At 41.4% G+C, this 22,325-nt stretch overlaps 1 protein-coding gene across 1 annotated transcript in view; it reads right to left on the bottom strand.

Moving 5' to 3' along the window:
- Positions 1-10,139: 10,139 nt before the first annotated feature.
- The window catches only part of LOC139479771 (uncharacterized), a 43,415-nt gene continuing 31,229 nt past the window's right edge, over positions 10,140-22,325 (bottom strand). Inside the window, exons 11-17 of the mRNA XM_071262629.1 lie at positions 19,915-20,063; positions 18,572-18,785; positions 17,648-17,803; positions 16,888-17,040; positions 15,068-15,155; positions 13,298-13,370; positions 10,140-12,454 (exon numbers count right to left, since the gene is read on the bottom strand). Of these exons, the coding sequence (XP_071118730.1) occupies positions 10,451-12,454; positions 13,298-13,370; positions 15,068-15,155; positions 16,888-17,040; positions 17,648-17,803; positions 18,572-18,785; positions 19,915-20,063 (2,837 nt within the window). The 3' untranslated portion in view covers positions 10,140-10,450. The remainder of the gene's footprint in view (positions 12,455-13,297; positions 13,371-15,067; positions 15,156-16,887; positions 17,041-17,647; positions 17,804-18,571; positions 18,786-19,914; positions 20,064-22,325) is intronic.

The following is a 22,325-nucleotide window of genomic DNA, read 5'->3' as shown; positions in this document are numbered from 1 at the left end:
CATTTAAAAGAAAAAGGCCCTTTTTCATAGCCCAGTGCTATGAGGGGCCAGCTATTTGAGGAGTTACCAGGTCTGGGCTTGTTCAGGCTTGGAAGTACTTTATGGGGCAGATAGACACTTGAATGGTGGGCTTGGTGCAGTAACAAGGAAGGGCCTTCCTTCCACATTATGTCAACTCTTTCATTTGATAGCATGACTCGATTCATCACCTGAGAGACATTTTTAGCATTGCAGATTAAGACAGTGTGAGATAATGTACTTGACCCTTGAGGAGCATGTGGGAATGACCATAGAAAGAGTAGATGACCAGAATTCTTAGATCTAACATAAGCCGGTACTCAATTAGGGAACAGTGTTTTCTAACAGTGCAATGCATGCGTATTATGTTTTTCAGTATGACATAGCTTGATTACTTTTTTAGATAAAATGCCCCCCCTCCCCTTTTGGTTGCTCCCATAGTGTGTGTCGCCAGGCACTGGTGGCTGATTGTGTGTCGCCAGGCACTGGTGGCTGATTGTGTGTCGCCAGGCACTGGTGGCTGATCGTGTTTCGCCAGACACTGGTGGCTGATTGTGTTTCGCCAGACACTGGTGGCTGATCGTGTGTCGCCAGACACTGGTGGCTGAATGTGTGTCGCCAGACACTGGTGGCTGATTGTGTGTCGCCAGGCACTGGTGGCTGATTGTTGGTCGCCAGACACTGGTGGCTGTGTTTCGCCAGACACTGGTGGCTGAATGTGTGTCGCCAGACACTGGTGGCTGATTGTGTGTCGCCAGACACTGGTGGCTGATTGTGTGTCGCCAGGCACTGGTGGCAGATTCTTCTTTTATATCATTTCAGGCTGTCAGCAAAAACCCCAAAATTTACAATCTTTCAACCTCGTTTTTAATCTCACCAAAATTATATTCTAATAAGAGCCCCCTATTTCTAATTTTGCGAGCGCCCTGGGCGCTTATTACGTCGAATACGGTATCAGACAAGTTTGTTATATGCATAACAACTTCTTGACTACACTTTGATAAAGACCTTGTTATCCATAACACATATTTTTCAACTTCTGAGAAATGCCTATCAAACAATGTAAGACTAATTTACCTCACACAACTGAAAAGTTGCTGAAGAGACCAAACACATACATTCCCAGACATTGATGGATTCTCCAGTGATGGGCCAAAATTCATGACAAGCTTTTACAAGTTTTCTACAAGTTTGACCACTGGTGTCAGACCAAACCTACCTGTGTTTCAAGATTCTGGATGCTTTCAACCTAATCATGTGCTTGTTGTTCTTGTATGTTTCAAGAAGCAACAACTTGTATTCAGTCATTCTTATGGGAATGTGTCAGTGACTCTATGTACTAATTAGTATCAATGCATCAAGATATTGTTCCCACCAAACAATGTGTTACCTTTCCTTTGTTCGTTTAGTACATAAAGTGTAGGTAATTATGTCTATCAAAGTATATGAAGATGTTATGAGTTTCTGTTATTGAGACACACATATGATACACACAGTCTTGCTTCTAGTTTTCTATATATTGTATTATTCCTTTGTTATATGCAATAGTTAGAAGCCAGAGTCTATCAGGAGAGGTAAAGAATTAGAGACCTATAGAGACATCCATGACTCCACAGTGTGTGAATGGAGGTCTGTGCTGTAGACCCACTTCAACCTTTATGTACTGTGGACAAAAGTGACGGAGTTGTGCCTGGGGTGTAAAGTCGTATCAATGAGGCGTCAACTCCTGCCCTCAGGTGTTGTGACACACCACTCAGGATAACAGTGAAGGGCATCAACCCCTGCCTTCAGGGATAATGTCACATCAATGTGGCTGGAAGTTGCCGACATTGACTCACACCCCCAGCTGTCATGTCTTCCTTAGGCTCAAGTTAGGCCTGAGACTTCACCATTCCTATAATGCTTTGGGTGTAAATGAGCCTTCCTTAGGCTCAAGTTAGGCCTGAGACTTCACCATTCCTATAATGCTTTGGGTGTAAATGAGCCTTCCTTAGGCTCAAGTTAGGCCTGAGACGTCACCATTCCTATAATGCTTTGGGTGTAAATGAGCCTTCCTTAGGCTCAAGTTAAGCCTGAAACTTTAACATTGCTGTAATGCTTTTGGTGCAAACAGGCCTTCCTTTGGCTCAAGTTAGGCCTGAAACTTTAACATTGCTATAATGCTTTGGGTGCAAACAGGCCTTCCTTTGGCCCAAGTTAGGCCTGAAACTTTAACATTGCTGTAATGCTTTTGGTGCAAACAGGCCTTCCTTTGGCCCAAGTTAGGCCTGAAACTTTAAAATTGCTATAATGCTTTGGGTGCAAACAGGCCTTCCTTTGGCTCAAGTTAAGCCTGAAACTTTAACATTGCTGTAATGCTTTTGGTGCAAACAGGCCTTCCTTTGGCTCAAGTTGGGCCTTTAGACTTCACCATTCCTATAATGCTTTGGGTGTAAATGAGCCTTCCTTTGGCTCAAGTTAGGCCTGAAACTTTACCATTGCTATAATATTTTGGGTGCAAACAGGCCTTCCTTTGGCTCAAGTTGGGCCTGAGACTTTACCATTGCTATAATATTTTGGGTGCAAACAGTCCTTCCTTTGGCTCAAGTTAGGCCTGAAACTTTACCATTGCTATAATATTTTGGGTGCAAACAGGCCTTCCTTTGGCTCAAGTTGGGCCTGAGACTTTACCATTGCTATAATATTTTGGGTGCAAACAGGCCTTCCTTTGGCCCAAGTTAGGCCTGAAACGTTTACATTGCTATTATGTCTTGGGTGCAAACAGGCCTTCCTTTGGCTCAAGTTAGGCCTGAGACTTTACAATTGCTATTGTGTCTTGGGTGCAAACAGGCCTTCCTTTGGCTCAAGTTAGGCTTAAGACTTTACCATTCCTATAAGGCTTTGGGTGCAAACAGGCCTTCCTTTGGCCCAGTCAGCACCATACCCATACTCATGGGTTTCACTGAAGTGGTAAACGTCTGAGAACTGCATCACTTCAGGCCTTGCTCCCATATTAAACTGATATGCTGTGAATACCTTCAATGCGGCATTAAACCAAACCAACTCATTCACTTCTTTGGTCCAAGTTGGCCCTGAATCCATATTACCACTCTTGTCACACCAGTGAAGTAAAATTAGGAGATAAACACTGACATGTTTTCTTTCAAATATTATTCAGTCACTCTTTAAGTACTTTCCAACCACATTAAAAACTCCATGAGTATAAGTCTTATTGAAGACAGGCAGATGCTTAAAGGGGTGGAGGGTGAAGTCACACTTTCAACAGACATGATGTCCTGAGTAATGGGAAGACTGAGTGTGTAATGGCTGTGCGTTGAACAAAGATGCAAGGACTCTGCTTTCAGTGTTCATGCACGTCTCGTGTTTTTTCAGGTGAACAGCTGACTTGCCTTTGCATGCGTTTGTGATGGGTGCCCCCGGTGGACCAAGATAAATAAACTTTTTTTTAACATCTGGTATCATTATACAAATAATTACTCTTGACAAAGACCGAAGGACCCGACCCCTGAGATCCCATGCTTGTCGTAAAAGGCAGCTTAGCTTGTTGTAAGAGGCGACTAAAGGGATCGGTAGATCAGGCTCGCTGACTTGGTTGATGCATGTCATCGTATCCCAATTGCGTGGATCAATTCTCATGATGTCAATCATTGGATTCTCTGGTCCAGACTCGTGTATTTACAAACCTGCATCATATAGCTGCAATATTGCTGAGTGAGGCGTTAAACAACAAACAAACAATATTCAATGCATGATAGTTCAATACTGATCATGTGACAAATCAATATTTGTGGTCAGTGTCAGTCACATGATTTCGGGGACTACATTGAAATGTATTGTTTCGTCATGTTACATATACCGTATCCGACGTATTAAGCGCCCAGGGCGCTCTCAAAATTAGAAATAGGGGGCTCTTATTGGAATATTATTTTGAGTTGAAAGATCGTAAATTTCGTGGTTTATGCCGACAGCCTGAAATGTTTATATACGACAGATATATTTTTCCAGAATTTAATGGCCCATAATTAAGGGTGCATATAACATACGAGTGCGTATTATACACAAATAGTCTTGTGTACATTAATCAAATGGAAGGGATGCTAATTGAGATTGTTCACTAGCCAATATATTAACAAATATCGCCGTGGGCGCTTATTAGAGCAGGGCGCTTATTACGTCGAATACGGTAACCAATGGAATTGCAAGATTCTAAATAAAGGTATAACAACACTATTTCACAGTGATTCATAAACACATGCTCCTATTATAGTCATATAGTTATTTCTTATGGATATGGAAAGGGTATTGTCGACTTCGAGATGATATTCTGCAGCGTCCCACTGGCACTGTCATAGGCTGTTACAATATATATGTGCTATTTATTCCTAGTATTGATTATACAACCATTACACGATATGCTTCAACAAACCAATGAACCAGGGCCTGTATTAAAAAGTGAATAGTCTGACTGTTCTTGCAATATGCTAGTAATGTGGAGGTAAAATCAATGCAATCATGCAACCCAAACATGGACCAGTTTGATGGATGCACATATTCAGCACAACTATAGTTGAGGGGAGCCTACCTCATCATCAAAACTGATTTCATATGTTTCAAACCTTAATAAATGTATTTTCATAAGTATCATAAATATGTGCTACTTATGGTACCCCTGTAGCCTTGTGGGGGGTCAGAAAAGGCCCTGCGTACGTCCCACTAATGCTGGAATCATCAGCCTCGGTTGCTCGACTGATCAAGTGCCGTCATACCTTGAAGTGCACTGCTCTTGCTTTCAGTCGCTAGTTAGCCCCGGATCAAATTTTGATTATTAACAGGCCACCATTTTATTGCTGAAATGTTGCTGACCGGCATTACTCAACATTCACTCACTCAGGCTCACCTTGTCGTGAACACCTGGTGTCATCGCTATTTGAAAGTGATTCGTAAAACACCTGCTCATGGTATAGCCAGAATTTTATGATCGACTCTGCTTTCAGCAGGGATTTCTTATGAATATGGAAAGGGTTTTGTCCTTTTATTTAATGTTGGCTCAGGGGGTGCGTCCGGGGTACCGTCTCCACAAGGGGTGAAACAATACACTGGTGTATCGTGAGTTCGCATGCGACGATATGATATATGACACATCTTTTGCTTTATCGATACAAGACAATACACTTGAAAAAGATATTTTAGTTACAACTTGTTTAATGGCTCCCAAACATTTTTGTCAATAAACATCACAAAATGTGTTGGAATTAGCGTTTCAAGTTGACTACAATATATGGCCTCTACCATCATGTGTCCATCATTTTCCTTTGAACCTGCTCTGAAATATTTATGGTCAAGAAGTTTCAACAAGATTTGACGTAAATATGTGTATCGTGATATGTATCGTATCATGATTTGTATCATATTGTGACCAATGTATCGTGATATGTATCACATTGTGACCTTGCTGTATCGTTTCACCACTAGTACTAGGGCTGGGACGGGTAACTCGGGTACCCGGGTCGGGTGGGTACTGAGTAGGACCCGGGTTAGTCACGTGATATATTGTTTAATGACAAATACTCTATACAGTACAGCTCAGTGGTTACGCCACAGGTAGCTAATGATTTCTGACTGTGCACCCATTCTTTCTGACTTTTCATATGGTTGAATAAAGATATAACTAAAGTCAACTTCAGTGTATGCATGATCAGATTGTTCAATACATGTATCTAAATACCTTTTGCCAGGAATATGGTAAAAAAAAATCCAACCGACATTTTGTTCCTTTCTCTTGAGACCTACAGCGAGTACCCGGGTAGTATGGGGCTGGGTACCCGGGTAGTAAATTTGGACTCGTCCCAGCCCTAACTATTATGTGCTTCTTCTATATTCCTATCTGTATATAGTAAATAAACTGTACGTTTGTATCCTGCAAGCTCTTGTCTCAATGTTGCCTTCTGTTGAATATGCAAATAATCATTAGCAGTGTTTAAATCATCTCTAACTGATGTGCCAACATAGATTGTTTTCTTAAAAGTGTCACAAGTAAGCAGTTACATCCAGAAATCTGTGCTACAGTACACTGTAGGGACATCCTATCCAGCGCCAGGGTATTCACAATGATTGTCACTCCGCTTCCATGGTTGAATGAAGCTGATCACAGTTGATCTTTTGTTAAATGCTGTCAATTAACTGCAAAGATATGGCACACCTCACAATAAGCTGTTGTGTTATGTGACTTCATAAACACATGCTCATGATATAGTCTGAGTCATTCAATCGACTCTGAGTTTGGCACAGATTTCTTTTGAATATGGTAAGGGCTTTGTCGCCTTTGTTTATTATTATTTTTATCATGATTATGTGGATTGCCTTCATGGTGTGGTGTAGAAGATTCTGCCCAGAGAACGGAAGGTGGGAGGTTCGATCCGCTGGTTGAGTAATAACAAAAGACATTAAAAAATCATATTTGGTGCTAGGGATCCCCTATCATAAACAAGGACTGGCTGGGTCAGTATGATGTGTCTGAGTGAATATTCATGTTAACCTGTTGCATGGCTTTTCATTGGGATAGCAGTATGGACTTGTACCAACAGCAATACTGAAGGGCTTGCACAACACTGTAGAAGTGAAATAATCGTGAACGTCACATTAGGTAATCCCCACCTCACCTCACCTCACCCCATGATTGTGTTGAATCCAGATCAGATTACTAATGGAAATAATAAACATATCAAATTCTTTCTGGTGAAGTGTATCCTGAGTGCTAAGCTGTAGGTGCTATCACTGAAGACACAAGGAGGTATTGAAACCCACTATGCCTCACTCCTTTTGTTGAGTGATGTAAAAAGCGACTAAGCTTGTTGTAAGAGGCGACTAACGGATCGGGTGGTGAGGCTCACTGACTTGGTTGATGCATGTCATCGACTCCCAATTGCGTAGATCAATGCTCGTGATGTCAATCACTGGATTGTCTTGCCCAGACTTGATTATTTACAGACCGCCGTCATATGGCTGGAATATTGCTGAGTGTGGCATTAAACGACAAACAAATTTTGTTTAGCGAGGGGTCACTCTGCGTGTTTAATACTAACAACAGCTAGTGGCAGATTGCTGACATAAAAAAGAAGCTTAGTGACTGTAACTTACCTCTGTGCTGTCAGATATCCCAGTGCTCGCAGTATGTCATGTTGCATTGTGTCACCAGATTAGGCAGGGGCGGTCGGGTAGCCAAGTGGTTAAAGCGTTCGCTCGTCATGCCGAAGAGCTGGGTTCGATTCCCGACATGGATACAATGTGTGAAGCCCATTTGTGGTGTCCCCTGCCGTGATATTGCTGGAATATTGCTAAAAGCGGCGTAAAACCATACTCACTCACTCACTCACCAGATTAGGCAATAACCAATTGATATGTTATTGTGATGTCATTTAGGAATGGCAGGCCAAATCACTTACATAAGTTCAGCTCCCTGACAATTTGCTCTATTTCAGTGAACAGATGCCACTTAGAAGTCAGCAGCACCCTCCCTGCCCATGAGAATATTGTCACACATAGGGCTTAGGTTATGAGCTTAAACCCTAGCTGACCTCAATGGCAATAAGGTTAAGTAAAACTAGCAGCATATACATACTGTCAAGGATAATGCCATGCCAGTGAGGTTGGGGTGTAAATCTGTGATATGGGTATAATATCACACTAATAAGGTATATGTTATGGGTAAAAGCCATGCTCTTTGGGGTCACCCATGAGGTTTAAAGTTTAGAGGGGCGGTCGGGTAACCGAGTGGTCAAAGCGTTCGCTCGTCACGCCGAAGACCCGGGTTCAATTCCCGACATCGGTACAATGTGTGAAGCCCATTTCTGGTGTCCTCCATCGTGATATTGCTGGAATATTGCTAAAAGTGGCGTTAAACCATACTCACTCACTAACTCACTCTCTCATGCGGTTTAGATCAGGGACATCTTTGGTGTCCATGAAGATCCGGAGTAGAGTAGGTCTTCAGCAACCCATGCTTACCGTAAAATGCGACTAACAGGATTGGGTGGTCAGGCTCGCTGACTAGGTTGATGCACAGATCGATGCTCATGATGTCAATCACTGGACTGTCTGGTCCAGACTCGACCACCGTCATATAGCTGGAATATTGCTGAGTGCAGTGTAAACAAACAATATTCATCATGTGATAGGTCAATACTGATCATGTGACAAATCAATATTTGTGGTCAGTGTCAGTCACATGACTTCGGGGCCTACATTGAAATGTATTGTTTCGTCATGTTGCATTAACCAATGGAATTGCAAGATTCTAAATAAAGGTATAACAACACTATTTCACCGGGATTCATAAACACATGCTCCTATTATAGTCATGATAGTACATACTATATCTCATGAGATATTGTCGCACAATTGAGGTTTAGGGTCAGGGCTTAGGGATATATGAGGGTAATGTCACTGCAGGGAGGTTTTAGTTATTGGATTATATTAGGCCATGGGGACCTTAACATCAATGAGGCTTACCATTGTGATAGGCCATTCCTGGCGTGATCATGTCACATCAATGTGTTTTTAAGTTACGGCTGGTATCCGATGCCATTGGGTATAACCTATTAAGCACCACTATTAAAGCTTAACTGAGAAGCATAGCCCCGTGAAGATCCGGTTCAAAATTGGTCTTTAGTAACCCATGCTTGTCATAAGAGGCAACTAAAGGGATCAGGTGGTCAGACTCGGTGACTTAGTTGATGCATATTATGTATCTTAATTGCATAGATTGATGCTCATGACGTCAGTCACTGGATTGTCTGGTCCAGGCTCGCTTATTTTCAGACCGCCGGAATCCAGCTGGAATATCATTAAAGCTAAGGTTGGAGGTATAGCCATGCCCTTACCGATGTCAAACCAGTACAGTTTGACAGTTGGGGAGTTTACCACTGCCACTGAGTTTTCAATGTCACATCACCATTCATGAGTGAGTGAGTGAGTGAGTGAGGTTTTACGCCGCTTTTAGCAATATCCCAGCAATGTCATGGCAGGGGACACCACAAAAGGGCTTCACACATTGTACCTATGTTGTGAATTGAACCGGGTTTTCAGGGTGACAAGCAAACGCTTCCACCTCAAGGCTACCCGACCGCCCCCACCATTCATGAATCAAGGAGGGGTACTAAATATGCATGGATAGTGTGAAGGGGCTGTGTTTGTGATGGTTTGGGCAGGATACGCTCACCTTTTCACCTTACACCTGGTATCGTCACTTTTTGGTAGTAATTCATCGGCACATACTGGTGGTATAGTCAGAATCGTACAATGGACTCTGCTTTTGGTAGCGATATCTTGTGATTACGGAAATTCTTTTTGTTGCTTCTAGTTACTATTAGGTTCAAGATTTGGACATGTATTGATCTCTTTCAATGAATGACAATATATAACTATATGAAAATCGGACAAAAATCATTTCTTTAGAAAGACAAAACTGGCAAGAAAGCGTGAAGTGGTTCAAGGTTACTCAGCCTAAAACCTACATCTACAATCTCAACAATACCCATTAGACAAAAGTGCCTGTATCTAGAGGCAAGCAATAAACATATGATTATCAAAATTCAAACAGCTGAGACGAACATCTCTTCATCCGTATTCTCATGATATGTTAATCTTGACTTAGTATGTAACATTTTGCGTCTCTTTGCAAAAGACTTATATTTCTCTCATACTTTCTTTATGATCCTATGCCTTTGAATGCAACAAACTATAAACTTGGGTGCAAGCAGGCCTTTCTTTGGCCCAGTAAGTGCCATACCCGTGCTCATGGGTTTCAATGAAGTGGTAAACATCTGAGATCTGCCGATACCTGGACTTTACACGGAAATGTGCATCCTTTATATTCATTGTACCAATTTCTTGACAAGAAATGTAAAGGTCCTGTATTTATAATAATTGTCACACTTTCAACACAAATTCATTACATTACAGGACCCTCATATTTCCTGTAAGAATCATTAAAATATATTACCAGGGGTGCCTCGGACCCCTAGTTTTGAAGGTCAAGGTAAAACTATGGATGCATTACATATAAATGTGCATACCCCATGACATCCTTTAATGAAAACAGTTAAATGAAGCTGCAAAGTGAACTACAAAATTGAGGGTCATGAACATTATGAATTGTCCAAAACAGTAACAGATTTGGATTCCCGTAAGAAGAATAAGTACTGTTAAGATTGATGGTTGAAATCTGTGCTGAATAAGGTGACCATTGACATCACCATGAATGTTTTTCACGTCAGATTCTCTCCAAACATTAGACTTATTATCCTTTAGTCAGCACTATCAAGCACTCACATTGTATGAGGTTCCTGGTCCCTTTGAAACACAATTGAACATTAGAGCTTTGAATGGCACTAAATGGATTGAAATGTCTTCATGCTGCTCGTCATGATTCTTGTTAGAACTCCCTTCTGTTGAAGACTGCTGGAGGGTCAGACACTGCTGTGGGACTCGCCTCAACATGGCCAAGGCTGCTGTGTCTAGCAGTCACAAACATTGGCTTTGGAGGAACATCAGGAGGCTTGGGCTTCACCTTGGCATCTCGTAAAGATGTTGGCCCTCTTGGTTTCGTAGGCCTCGTGGTAACTTCTGGACCATCTTCATCTTTTTTAGTCGTCAAACCTTCCCCTAGTAGCTCTCCGGCAAGAAAGGAAATATCAAGAACATTATTGTCTTCATCTGTCTTACTGTTTGTTCTAGATTTGGCAGAGGGAGGTCTGGATGAATAACTCAGCATGGGAGGAAGGTTCTCCTGTGAGGATTTGTCTGCAGAGCCACTGTTTTTTGGAATTTCACTTGACAGTTGCGAGGGCTTTTTGTCATTGGTAGACTTATTATCAGGTTCATTACTTCCTGGTGTAACATTTGTTCTTATGGGCTTGGGCTCCTGTTGCTGTTTAGGTTCATTCTTGATTCTGCCATCTGTTGTATCTCTTCCAGTGTTCTGAGCCACTGGTTCTGGAGGAACGGGTTTGAAAGGTTTTGGACTTTGCAGACTGGTGCGAGGCTTTGGGATTTGCACAGGTGTAATAACAGTCAGCGGATGTGGAATATCTTTCTCTTGTTTCTGTTCCTTGTTATTCTGAATTGGGACACTAGTTATTGGACTATTTTTGTCCCGAGGAAGGGGTTCATTTTGAAGATTTGGAGGAGGATGTTTTGGATCAATAGTTTCTTTATTTTGTACAGGTTCTGCAGGTACTGGATTACTTACACTTGCAGGACTAGGAAGATTTTTACGATTTGGAGGCTTGGGGATTTGCACAGGTATAGTATTTATTGGAGTATATTGCTCTTTTGTTGATTCATTATCATTTTGCTCTGACACAGTTATTGAATTATCAGAGGTGAGGTAAGAGTATTCATTTTGAAGATATTGAAAAGGATTTTGTTCATGCATGTGAATTTTGTTGTTGTGATTTGGTGAATTGCACGTTGTTGCTGGTGGTGGATGATTTTGCTCTTCTATGAATGTATGACTTTGCACATGGGGGAACATCCCTGAGCTAGAAACACAAGCAGGCCTTGGAAGACTTTGTCGATGTGGAAGTTGAGGAGATGGAGGATCTATAACATATGTTGTTGATTTGTTAGTTTGTAAATGTGCAGAATTTGTAGAATATTGTACATTGGGAGTAGGGGGCATCTTCAGCAGATTTTGATCTGATGGAGGATCTCCCACAGCTCTGTAATCAGGCAGAGGGTTAGCCTGTGTGGCAAAGAAAGCCTTAGTTGGTGGTGGGTAATTCTGCAGGCTTGTTGGTGGAGGATGATCAAGTTTGGAAAGTTGGTCATCATGAGTATGTTGTACAGTTACAAAAGCACTTACATTAGTTGAAGATGGGATAAATTGTGGATGAGGAGGAACAATATCCAGATTGGTAGAATGAAAATGTGGATGAACTTTATCGTGTACTTCTTGTAATTCTTTCGGATCTGTAATGAGAGGATGAGATGAATATTCCTGTTGTGATTCAGCCTTCACATTGTTCTCATAGTTAATATCCCCTTTCACAACATAGCAGTAATCTCTCACTGGGAGATGACTTTTAAATGATGACAGCCGTTCCCGGGGAATGTCTACACCATCAGAATCCACTATTTCATAGGGATCCATTGTGTCTGTGAGTTGGGCCAAACCATTTTTTTCTCTATTTTCAGGCTTAAGTTCCAGGGAGTTCTTCTTAGCTGATGAGGCCATGTAACAAGGGTCAGTTCTTTTGGGGCCGAATGATTCTCTCCATCTTATACTTGCATTTTCTTTGTAGGATTCTGAAGGTAAAAGTTTGGTGTCTTCCAGTTCATTGTCTACCGCTCGATCTTTGTCTGTTCCACTTTTCCAATAGGTATGATTTTTGGCTGATGCATTGTTTTCAGGACGTGTTGCTGTCTTGTCAATATCCTGAAAATATTTATGTGATGACATCAAAAATAGTCTTTAAAAACAATAACTTCAATTAGCTTCATGGGGAATATAGGTGATCATAATTGAATAAATAATTCTGTCGGGGTTTTTTTATTGAAAAAATACTTTGTGGGGTCCAGAAAGGGAATCGGTCAGTGCTTAGGCAAATTGTGTAAAACCCTTGCCTTAAGACAATGAGCTCTGCAAGGACCTCAAACATCAAAGCAGAAGCTCCATATTATGATCTGACAAGCAACTTACTAAGGATTGAGCCAGGAATATTTTTTTAAATATGTAAGGAACTGATGGCTGGCTGCTAAAGATGACTGAGACAGGAGTTTCTCTAAGTGTTGACTCCATTGAACTTTGGAGAAGTTGACAAAGCCGGGACCAGCTTGGAATATGAGAAACATTAGCATCAAGAAGTTAGATTCCTCGGTGTAATATACAGTAGAAGACAGAAGGTGACCTCTTAAACACTTGAAGCAACAAAGTCATCAAAGGGTCAGTTCACTTGCATATGAGGGGTCGGGTAGCCTAGTGGTTAAAGCGTTCGCTCGTCACGCCAAAGACCTGTGTTCGATTCCCGACATGGGTACAAAGTGTGAAGCCCATTTCTGGTGTAATATTGCTGGAATATTGCTAAAAGCGGCATTAAACCATACTCACTCACTAACTTGCATATGCTATCATGGCAGGCAATAGTAAAAGGAAAGCTTTCAGTTTAGATACTAAATTAAGAATTATAAATGCAATTGATGTGAAAAACGAACAACGGATATAACGAACTGATTTCCCTGGTCCTTGTAGTTCGTTACATCCGTGTTCTACTGTACTTACATCATCATGTTGCAGCAGCTGTAACTTGTTTTGGGGGTAAGCTACCTCCATCTTGGTGTTTTGTTGTATTGTGCTGAAATCATCAGAAACACGTTTGAAGGAACATAAAATTTCTTTTCATTTTCTAAAATTTTGGAGCAATTACCTATCAACATATTTGGTCAATCTACATGTTAAAATGAACATGACACAAAAACTGCAGCTACAGGTTCTACTACACCAAATCAGAACCAGTTTGGACAGTGCGGTTTTCGTAGGGAGCCTTCAGTGCAGATCGAGAGATATCTGCAGGCTATGATTGGAGGATATTCTGTAAGATTTTTATGTCTTTCAAATGTACATCCATCCAGTTATTAAAACTGACCATGTTTTTCTATATTTAGTACTGTCTTTTTCAACATGATGACTTATGCTGAATGTGACCACAGCTTTTTTCAAGTAGGTGACATTTGGTGCGAAACTGGGGGTGGTGTGTTTAGCTTCCGGTACTCGGAAAAGGAGCTGGCTAAGCTAGTCATTTTTATTTTTTTTATTGCTGCTCTAAGGCCAAACTGTGCACACACGTACAGGTAATAGCTGTTGAATGCTTAGTTATTTTAAAAAAAATCAAAACGTTACTATAGAAGTCTATGGGAAAACATTTGGTTGTGTGTAACCTGTAAAGCAAGGACATCTGTGAGTCCAATTCTGCCATAGTAGTCATATCAAGAAATTGACATTGCTAGAATAATTATGACATGGAGCATCAACAGTCACTCGTAATTATGACATGGAGCATCAACAGTCACTCGTAATTATGACATGGAGCGTCAACAGTTATTCTTAAATATGACATGGAATGTCAACATTTATTCGTAATTATGACATGGAGCATCAACAGTTATTCGTAATTATGACATGGAACATCACCAGTTATTTTGTAATTATGACATGAAGCATCAACAGTTATTCGTAATTATGACATGGAGCGTCAACAGTTATTCGTAATTATGACATGGAGCATCAACAGTTATTCGTAATTATGACATGGAGCATCAACAGTTATTCTTAATTATGACATGGAGCATCAACAGTTATTCGTAATTATGACATGGAGCATCAACAGTTATTCTTAATTATGACATGGAGCATCAACAGTCACTCGTAATTTTGACATGTGTCATGGAACGTCAACAGTTATTATTAATTATGACATGGAATGTCAACAGTTATTAGTAATTATAACATGGAATGTCAACAGTTATTAGTAATTATGACATGGAACATCCACTGTTATTCGTTATTATGACATGGAGCATCAACAGTTATTCGTAATTATGACATGGAACGTCACCAGTTATTCGTAATTATGACATGAAGCGTCAACAGTTATTCTTAATTATGACATGGAGCGTCAACAGTTATTCGTAATTATGACATGGAACGTCAACAGTTATTAGGAATTATGACATTGAGCGTCAACAGTTATTCGATATTATGACATGAAGCATCAACAGTTATTTGTAATTATGACATGAAGCGTCAACAGTTATTCGTAATTATGACATGGAGCGTCAACAGTTATTCATAATTATGACATGGAAGGTCAACAGTTATTAGTAATTATGACATGAAGCGTCAACAGTTATTCGTAATTATGACATAAAACGTCAACAGTTATTCGTAATTATGACATGGAGCGTCAACAGTTATTCGTAATTATGACATGGAACGTCAACAGTTATTCGTAATTATGACATGGAGCATCAACAACAGATTGAGGATACTCACCAACATCCCCATATGACACAGAAGAAGATGAACAACAGGAGAAGCATCACACTGGCCACAATGACTGCTGTGTAGATGAGAGCAAGGTCTGAAACACACCGTAACATCTCAGTGAGGACTGACTCTTGTCATCATCATCTGTGTCCTCACAGGTACAAATACTGGAGCAAGTCTCTTTGATTTGGGGTAGTTCTATATATTTCCTGGACAATAATATCAAGATGACAATAGTAGATTTAAGAGTTACTAAAATTAGAAGACTTTGGTCGTAAAGGTGTTCAACTTATGATACAATTATATTTGATAGATGCTTCTGGTCTGTGTCCACCATCTTGTTTGTTTGTTTGTTGTTAACCGTCGCACTCAGCAATATTCCAGCTATATGACGGCGGTTTGTAAATAATCAAGTCTGGACCAGACAATCCAGTGATTGATATCATGAGAATCAATCCACGCATTTGGGATCGATGACATGCATCAACCAAGTCAGTGAGCCCGACCACCCGATCCCGTTAGTCGCCTCTTACGACAAGCATAGTCAGGGTTTTTTATGGCAAGCATGGGTTGCTAAAGACCTAGTCTTCCCCGGATCTTCAGGGGTCTGTCCATCTGTGTCTACAGAGTTGAGAAAACAAATTCATGCATCAATGGCATTTCCTCACAAACCCAAAGCCTTCCTGGAATGGAATGTTTCATGGAGTAGTAAATAGTAACAGAAACGAAGCTTTTTACCAGTAGAGTAGACCCGTGAAGATTCCGTGGTAGAATAGGTCTTCAGCAACCCATGCTTGCCGTAAAAGGTGACTATGCTTGTCGTAAAAGGCGACTAACGAGATCGGGTGATCAGGCTCGGTGACTTGGTTGATGCATGTCATCAATCCCACTTGCGTGGATCGATGCTCATGATATTAATCACTGGATTGTCTGGTCCAGACTCGATTATTTACAGACCGCCGTCATATAGCTGGAATAGTGCTGAGTGCGGCGTTAAACAACAAACCAACCAACCAACCAACCAAGTAGAGTATCCTAAATCTCCATCAATAATACAGAACTAAAACTATGACTTTTGCAATGATAGGGTGGTCTATCACTCAAGCAGCAACTTCCACATGAAATAGGCAGCTGTTGATTATTTTTGGTGTATTTCAAAATCTGATGCATATTTATACAACTTGCAAACTTTTCCTGGATTTTGTCTTCAAGTGTGATTTTCTTTTCTTGGATATTATCTTAGTTTTCCTTCCAAATCAAACTGACACACTGTGATATAACTACAATACTGTTCAAAGCATGTTAATCAAACTCACTCACTCACTCATTTAAATTATATGTATAACTCTGAAACCATTGTTCTATATATTTTGTTTGTTATCGGGGGTGACGCGATTTGCTGTGCAGAGTTGCATCCTTTGGGCATGCAAGAAACCTACGATTGTGGGTTCGAATCCTGGTTCGCCCCAATTATGTTTCTAGGTTTGTCAGCACCATACCCGTGGTCGTGGGTTTCACCGAAGTGGTTAATGTCTGAGACCAGCATCACTTAGGGCTTTCCTCCAACATTAAGCTGACACGCTGTGATGTAACTGGATTACTGTTGAAAGCGGCATAAAACCAAACTCACTCACTCACTCACTCACTCTTTGTTATCCTTCTGTCCTTGCCAATGATAGGATGTTTAATCCATTCCAGTAATGTGTTACTATTCGAGTATGACTCTACCCATCAAGACATCTGTTTCATATTCCATCTTAAGAGCAGTTAAATCAGATCATAAAACTCAAATCCTGACACAAGCTTGAGGTGTATGCATCACTGACCTGCTGCCAGCTCTACTTTGACTGGTGTACTGAATGGTCCATTCCCTGCTGCTGACACACCACACACTTTGATGAGGTAGGTGTTTCCAGTGTCCAAGTTCTTCAAGGTGTAGCTGACCCCTTGACCTACAGCCATCTGACTCTGTTCTGGTCCTGGAAACAAACGTTGTTTCCTTATCATCATCCATTACAAATGTGATTTCCTAGAATTCAAACTCTGGATCTTCTCCGTGAGGAAGAAACACACACGCCACAAGGCAACCCACCAACCCCCACAACTAAGGTTGTTTTCCAGCCAGATGTCAAGATAAAAACGTGGACATACACACGAATAGTCAATTTCAGAACAAAGTTGCTATTCATTCTGTAGTCATTATAACCAATTGGGGAAACATATTTGCATTTCAAGAAAGAGACACAGACCTATAAACAAAGAAAACAATGCAAAGCTAACAAACACGATGAATGTGCCTGGAAATATATCTCTTCATGAGAATACTAGAATACAAAGTTTGTTTTTGATGGAAAAGTCTCTGACTTTCTTTGCTTGTAAATAGAATTCATAGTAGAATTGGACAATCCATGATTTTAACCTATGACAAGCGATTCCTGCATGGTCAAGGGATGGATCTCTTGACAGTGAGAAGCATCACCTTAGATCACTGGGCTACTTACAGTGAATGTCTTCACAGAAAATGGGAAGGAGTTGCGACCAGATAGTGGTCAGATTGTTTCATTCTCAATCATTTTATATAGTTACCTGAACAAGTATCTCCATCCACTACACAGTACACCACGAGTACACCAGTCAGTACACTTGGTGTCTGCAAGCAGCTCAGCTTCTGCCACTCCAAGTCTATGCTGGCAGTCTTGGGGTGGCTGGACATGTGCAGGACCTCAGGCGCTGCGGTGGGAGCTGGGAAAATTTTAAACAATAAGTTTTCATATTATTTGAAAATTGTGAATCAAACATTTAATTACTCCTTAATGTCCTGCAAATACATTAACAATGCTAACTAAAAATATTGACCAATCAGAAAGCTGTTTTCCAACACACACACCCTTATAATGATAACATATGGCAAAACCTTTAAAAAGGCCAAATTTCAACTAGTCCTTATGATACCTAAACTATTGGGCATATAGGACTACTGCCAATTTCTAACACTGCATGGTAAGAACAATTCTACACCCCTGTAATGGGACTGGTCCAAGCCTGCACCTTCTGGTCAAGGGCTGGTAACAAGCGACCGGGAGAGAGAGAGAGAGAAGGGGACCATTACCCAGTTTGAGGGAGATATACAAGTGGTGTCTTCAACATTTGAATACCACTTTGATGTTGCCCATGGTCCTTAGCATACCTTAACTATTTTGTACTGGTATTTTGGCAAGGGCTACAGGACTGGTGCCAATTTTTAACACTGCATGGTAAGAACAATTCCACACCCCTGTAATGGGACTGGTCTAAGCCTGCACCTTCTGGTCAAGGGCTGGTAACAAGAGGGAGAGAAATAAGGGGACCATTACCCAGTTTGAGGGAGATATACAAGTGGTGTCTTCAACATTTGAAAATCAACAGTTGAATGATGTACTACTTTGATAGAGCCCATGGTGCTGGTTTACCACCAGAAGCTGCACACTCACTTTAATTCACATGGAATGACAGGAGTGAAATATTACTTACTTTTTCCACTGATGTGAAGGCATTGACTCCATGAGATGCCACTGCTGGTCACCAGACCTGTGTCCCTCCGTGACCTCCCTGACCTCCGTGAGGTCATGATGGCCTCGGCAGAGATCCCAACCATGTAGTCTTGTGTGGTGTTCTCACTAAGTCCTGGGAGGGTCAGATTGTACTCGGTGGTGTTGGGGAACACTCTCTTCCAGTCCAAGGGGGTCTGTGGTCAGAAAGAATTAGGAGATAAACATACTGAGTTTTCAGTGTAGACCTAAGTTACCGGTAGATTTAATTTCGCTAAATTGCATTTGGAACCAAACACAAATTTAAATATAAACTGAACTTTTTGAGTCCCAAAATCGTTTCCAGAGCATAACTTAGAAACCATTTAATATTTCTCTACGAAACTTTGCAAGTCTATCAGACTCATGCTGATCTGGTGCCTTTTGCTATTTAAGAATTTTAGAAATTTTTAATTTTTTTTGTTTCTATGGCAACAAGTTGGACTTATTTTTTAATATAGGGTGGGTTCACTTATAGAGTAAAACAAATAAACTGTTAAATATTTCCTTGCCAAACATTGCATGTCTATATATAAAGCACATACTGAACTGGTACCATTTGATATTAAAAGTAAGGAGTTTTAGAAATGTTTATTTTAGAATTTCCATTGCAGCTATTTTGACATGGGCTAAGAGAAATTACCCGGCTTGGGACCAAAACCTGTTAAAATGGGCGGGTGATATAGATGACTTCGTCGACTATACACTTGTGATTTGAAACCTCTGATTCACCAATCAAAATCAAGTATTTTCCAAATTCATGGTAGAATGCAGGGTAAGAACTAAAGGCAAAAGCTAAGATGCCAGTGTAATGTTAAAACGGAGAAATTTGGAAAAATTTACTAGCCCCCAGGAATTAGTACTACTGGGTTAGTGTTAAGTTCTGACCCTGTAATGGAAATTTTCAGAGGAATTGTTTCAATGTGTATATTTCTGCTGCCTGTTTTTCTACCTGTGTGGGACTAGAGGTTACAGGTCATTGATTCAGGGTCAGAATAAATCCCCAGCATCTCACGTCGTAAGAGCTGGCAAAAGTGAGATTTACATAAAACAACATTCATCCACTCTATGTCACGGCCACTGCTACTACTACGATGCACTAAGGGCTTACTGTGCAGTTGGTTGAGTTTTACATAAAACAACATTCATTCACTCTATGTCACTGCCACTACTACTACTACTATGCACTAAGGGCTTACTGTGCAGTTGGTTGAGTTTTACATAAAACAACATTCATTCACTCTATGCCACTGCCTCTACCACTACTACTATGCACCAGGGGCTTACTGTGCAGTTGGTTGAGTTTTCGTCCTTCATGCACCAGTACATAGTGTAGGACACGACTCGCGTGTGGAGTGGTTGCCAGTTGATGTTGAAGTTCGCGGGGTCCTCGTCAGCCATGAACTCCACTGTGAAGTCCTGGGGTGGTGACGCACCTGCAGGGAATCAATACCGTGAGGGATCTAGAGTTGACCATGTGAACCAGAAGTACAAACCCAGCTGTGTTCCCCATTTTGTTATACTAGCTACATCTTCCTGTTGTGCCCCATGTTGTAACACTAGCTACATCTTCCTGTTGTGCCCCATGTTGTAACACTAGCTACATCTTCCTGTTGTACCCTATGTTGTAACACTAGCTACATCTTCCTGTTGTGCCCCATGTTGTAACACTAGCTACATCTTCCTGTTGTGCCCCATGTTGTTATACTAGCTACATCTTCCTGTTGTGCCCCATGTTGTAACACTAGCTACATCTTCCTGTTGTGCCCCATGTTGTTACACTAGCTACATCTTCCTGTTGTGCCCCATGTTGTAACACCAGCTACATCTTCCTGTTGTGCCCCATGTTGTTACACTAGCTACATCTTCCTGTTGTGCCCCATGTTGTAACACCAGCTACATCTTCCTGTTGTGCCCCATGTTGTTACACTAGCTACATCTTCCTGTTGTGCCCCATGTTGTAACACTAGCTACATCTTCCTGTTGTGCCCCATGTTGTAACACCAGCTACATCTTCCTGTTGTGCCCCATGTTGTTACACTAGCTACATCTTCCTGTTGTGCCCCATGTTGTAACACTAGCTACATCTTCCTGTTGTGCCCCATGTTGTAACACCAGCTACATCTTCCTGTTGTGCCCCATGTTGTTACACTAGCTACATCTTCCTGTTGTACCCCATGTTGTAACACTAGCTACATCTTCCTGTTGTGCCCCATGTTGTAACACCAGGTACATCTTCCTGTTGTGCCCCATGTTGTTACACTAGCTACATCTTCCTGTTGTGCCCCATGTTGTAACACTAGCTACATCTTCCTGTTGTACCCCATGTTGTAACACTAGCTACATCTTTCTGTTGTGCCCCATGTTGTAACACTAGCTACATCTTCCTGTTGTGCCCCATGTTGTTACACTAGCTACATCTTCCTGTTGTGCCCCATGTTGTAACACTAGCTACATCTTCCTGTTGTGCCCCATGTTGTTACACTAGCTACATCTTCCTGTTGTGCCCCATGTTGTAACACTAGCTACATCTTCCTGTTGTGCCCCAAGTTGTTACACTAGCTACATCTTCCTGTTGTGCCCCATGTTGTTACACTAGCTACATCTTCCTGTTGTGCCCCATGTTGTTACACCAGCTACATCTTCCTGTTGTGCCCCATGTTGTTACACTAGCTACATCTTCCTGTTGTGCCCCATGTTGTTACACTAGCTACATCTTCCTGTTGTGCCCCATGTTGTAACACTAGCTACATCTTTCTGTTGTGCCCCATGTTGTTACACTAGCTACATCTTCCTGTTGTGCCCCATGTTGTTACACTAGCTACATCTTCCTGTTGTGCCCCATGTTGTAACACTAGCTACATCTTCCTGTTGTGCCCCATGTTGTAACACTAGCTACATCTTCCTGTTGTGCCCCATGTTGTAACACTAGCTACATCTTTCTGTTAAGCCCCATGTTGTTACACTAGCTACATCTTCCTGTTGTGCCCCATGTTGTTACACTAGCTACATCTTCCTGTTGTGCCCCATGTTGTTACACTAGCTACATCTTCCTGTTGTGCCCCATGTTGTTACACTAGCTACATCTTCCTGTTGTGCCCCATGTTGTTACACTAGCTACATCTTCCTGTTGTGCCCCATGTTGTAACACTAGCTACATCTTCCTGTTGTGCCCCATGTTGTTACACTAGCTACATCTTCCTGTTGTGCCCCATGTTGTAACACTAGCTACATCTTCCTGTTGTGCCCCATGTTGTTACACTAGCTACATCTTCCTGTTGTGCCCCATGTTGTAACACTAGCTACATCTTCCTGTTGTGCCCCATGTTGTTACACTAGCTACATCTTCCTGTTGTGCCCCATGTTGTTACACTAGCTACATCTTCCTGTTGTGCCCCATGTTGTTACACTAGCTACATCTTCCTGTTGTGCCCCATGTTGTAACACTAGCTACATCTTCCTGTTGTGCCCCATGTTGTAACACCAGCTACATCTTCCTGTTGTGCCCCATGTTGTAACACTAGCTACATCTTCCTGTTGTGCCCCATGTTGTAACACTAGCTACATCTTCCTGTTGTGCCCCATGTTGTAACACTAGCTACATCTTCCTGTTGTGCCCCATGTTGTAACACCAGCTACATCTTCCTGTTGTGCCCCATGTTGTAACACTAGCTACATCTTCCTGTTGTGCCCCATGT

The sequence above is a fragment of the Haliotis cracherodii genome, unplaced genomic scaffold (genome assembly GCF_022045235.1).
Source record: "Haliotis cracherodii isolate W230 unplaced genomic scaffold, xgHalCrac1.p SCAF_4, whole genome shotgun sequence".
Lineage (NCBI taxonomy): Eukaryota > Metazoa > Mollusca > Gastropoda > Lepetellida > Haliotidae > Haliotis > Haliotis cracherodii.
This window is presented reverse-complemented; position numbering and strand designations above follow the sequence as displayed.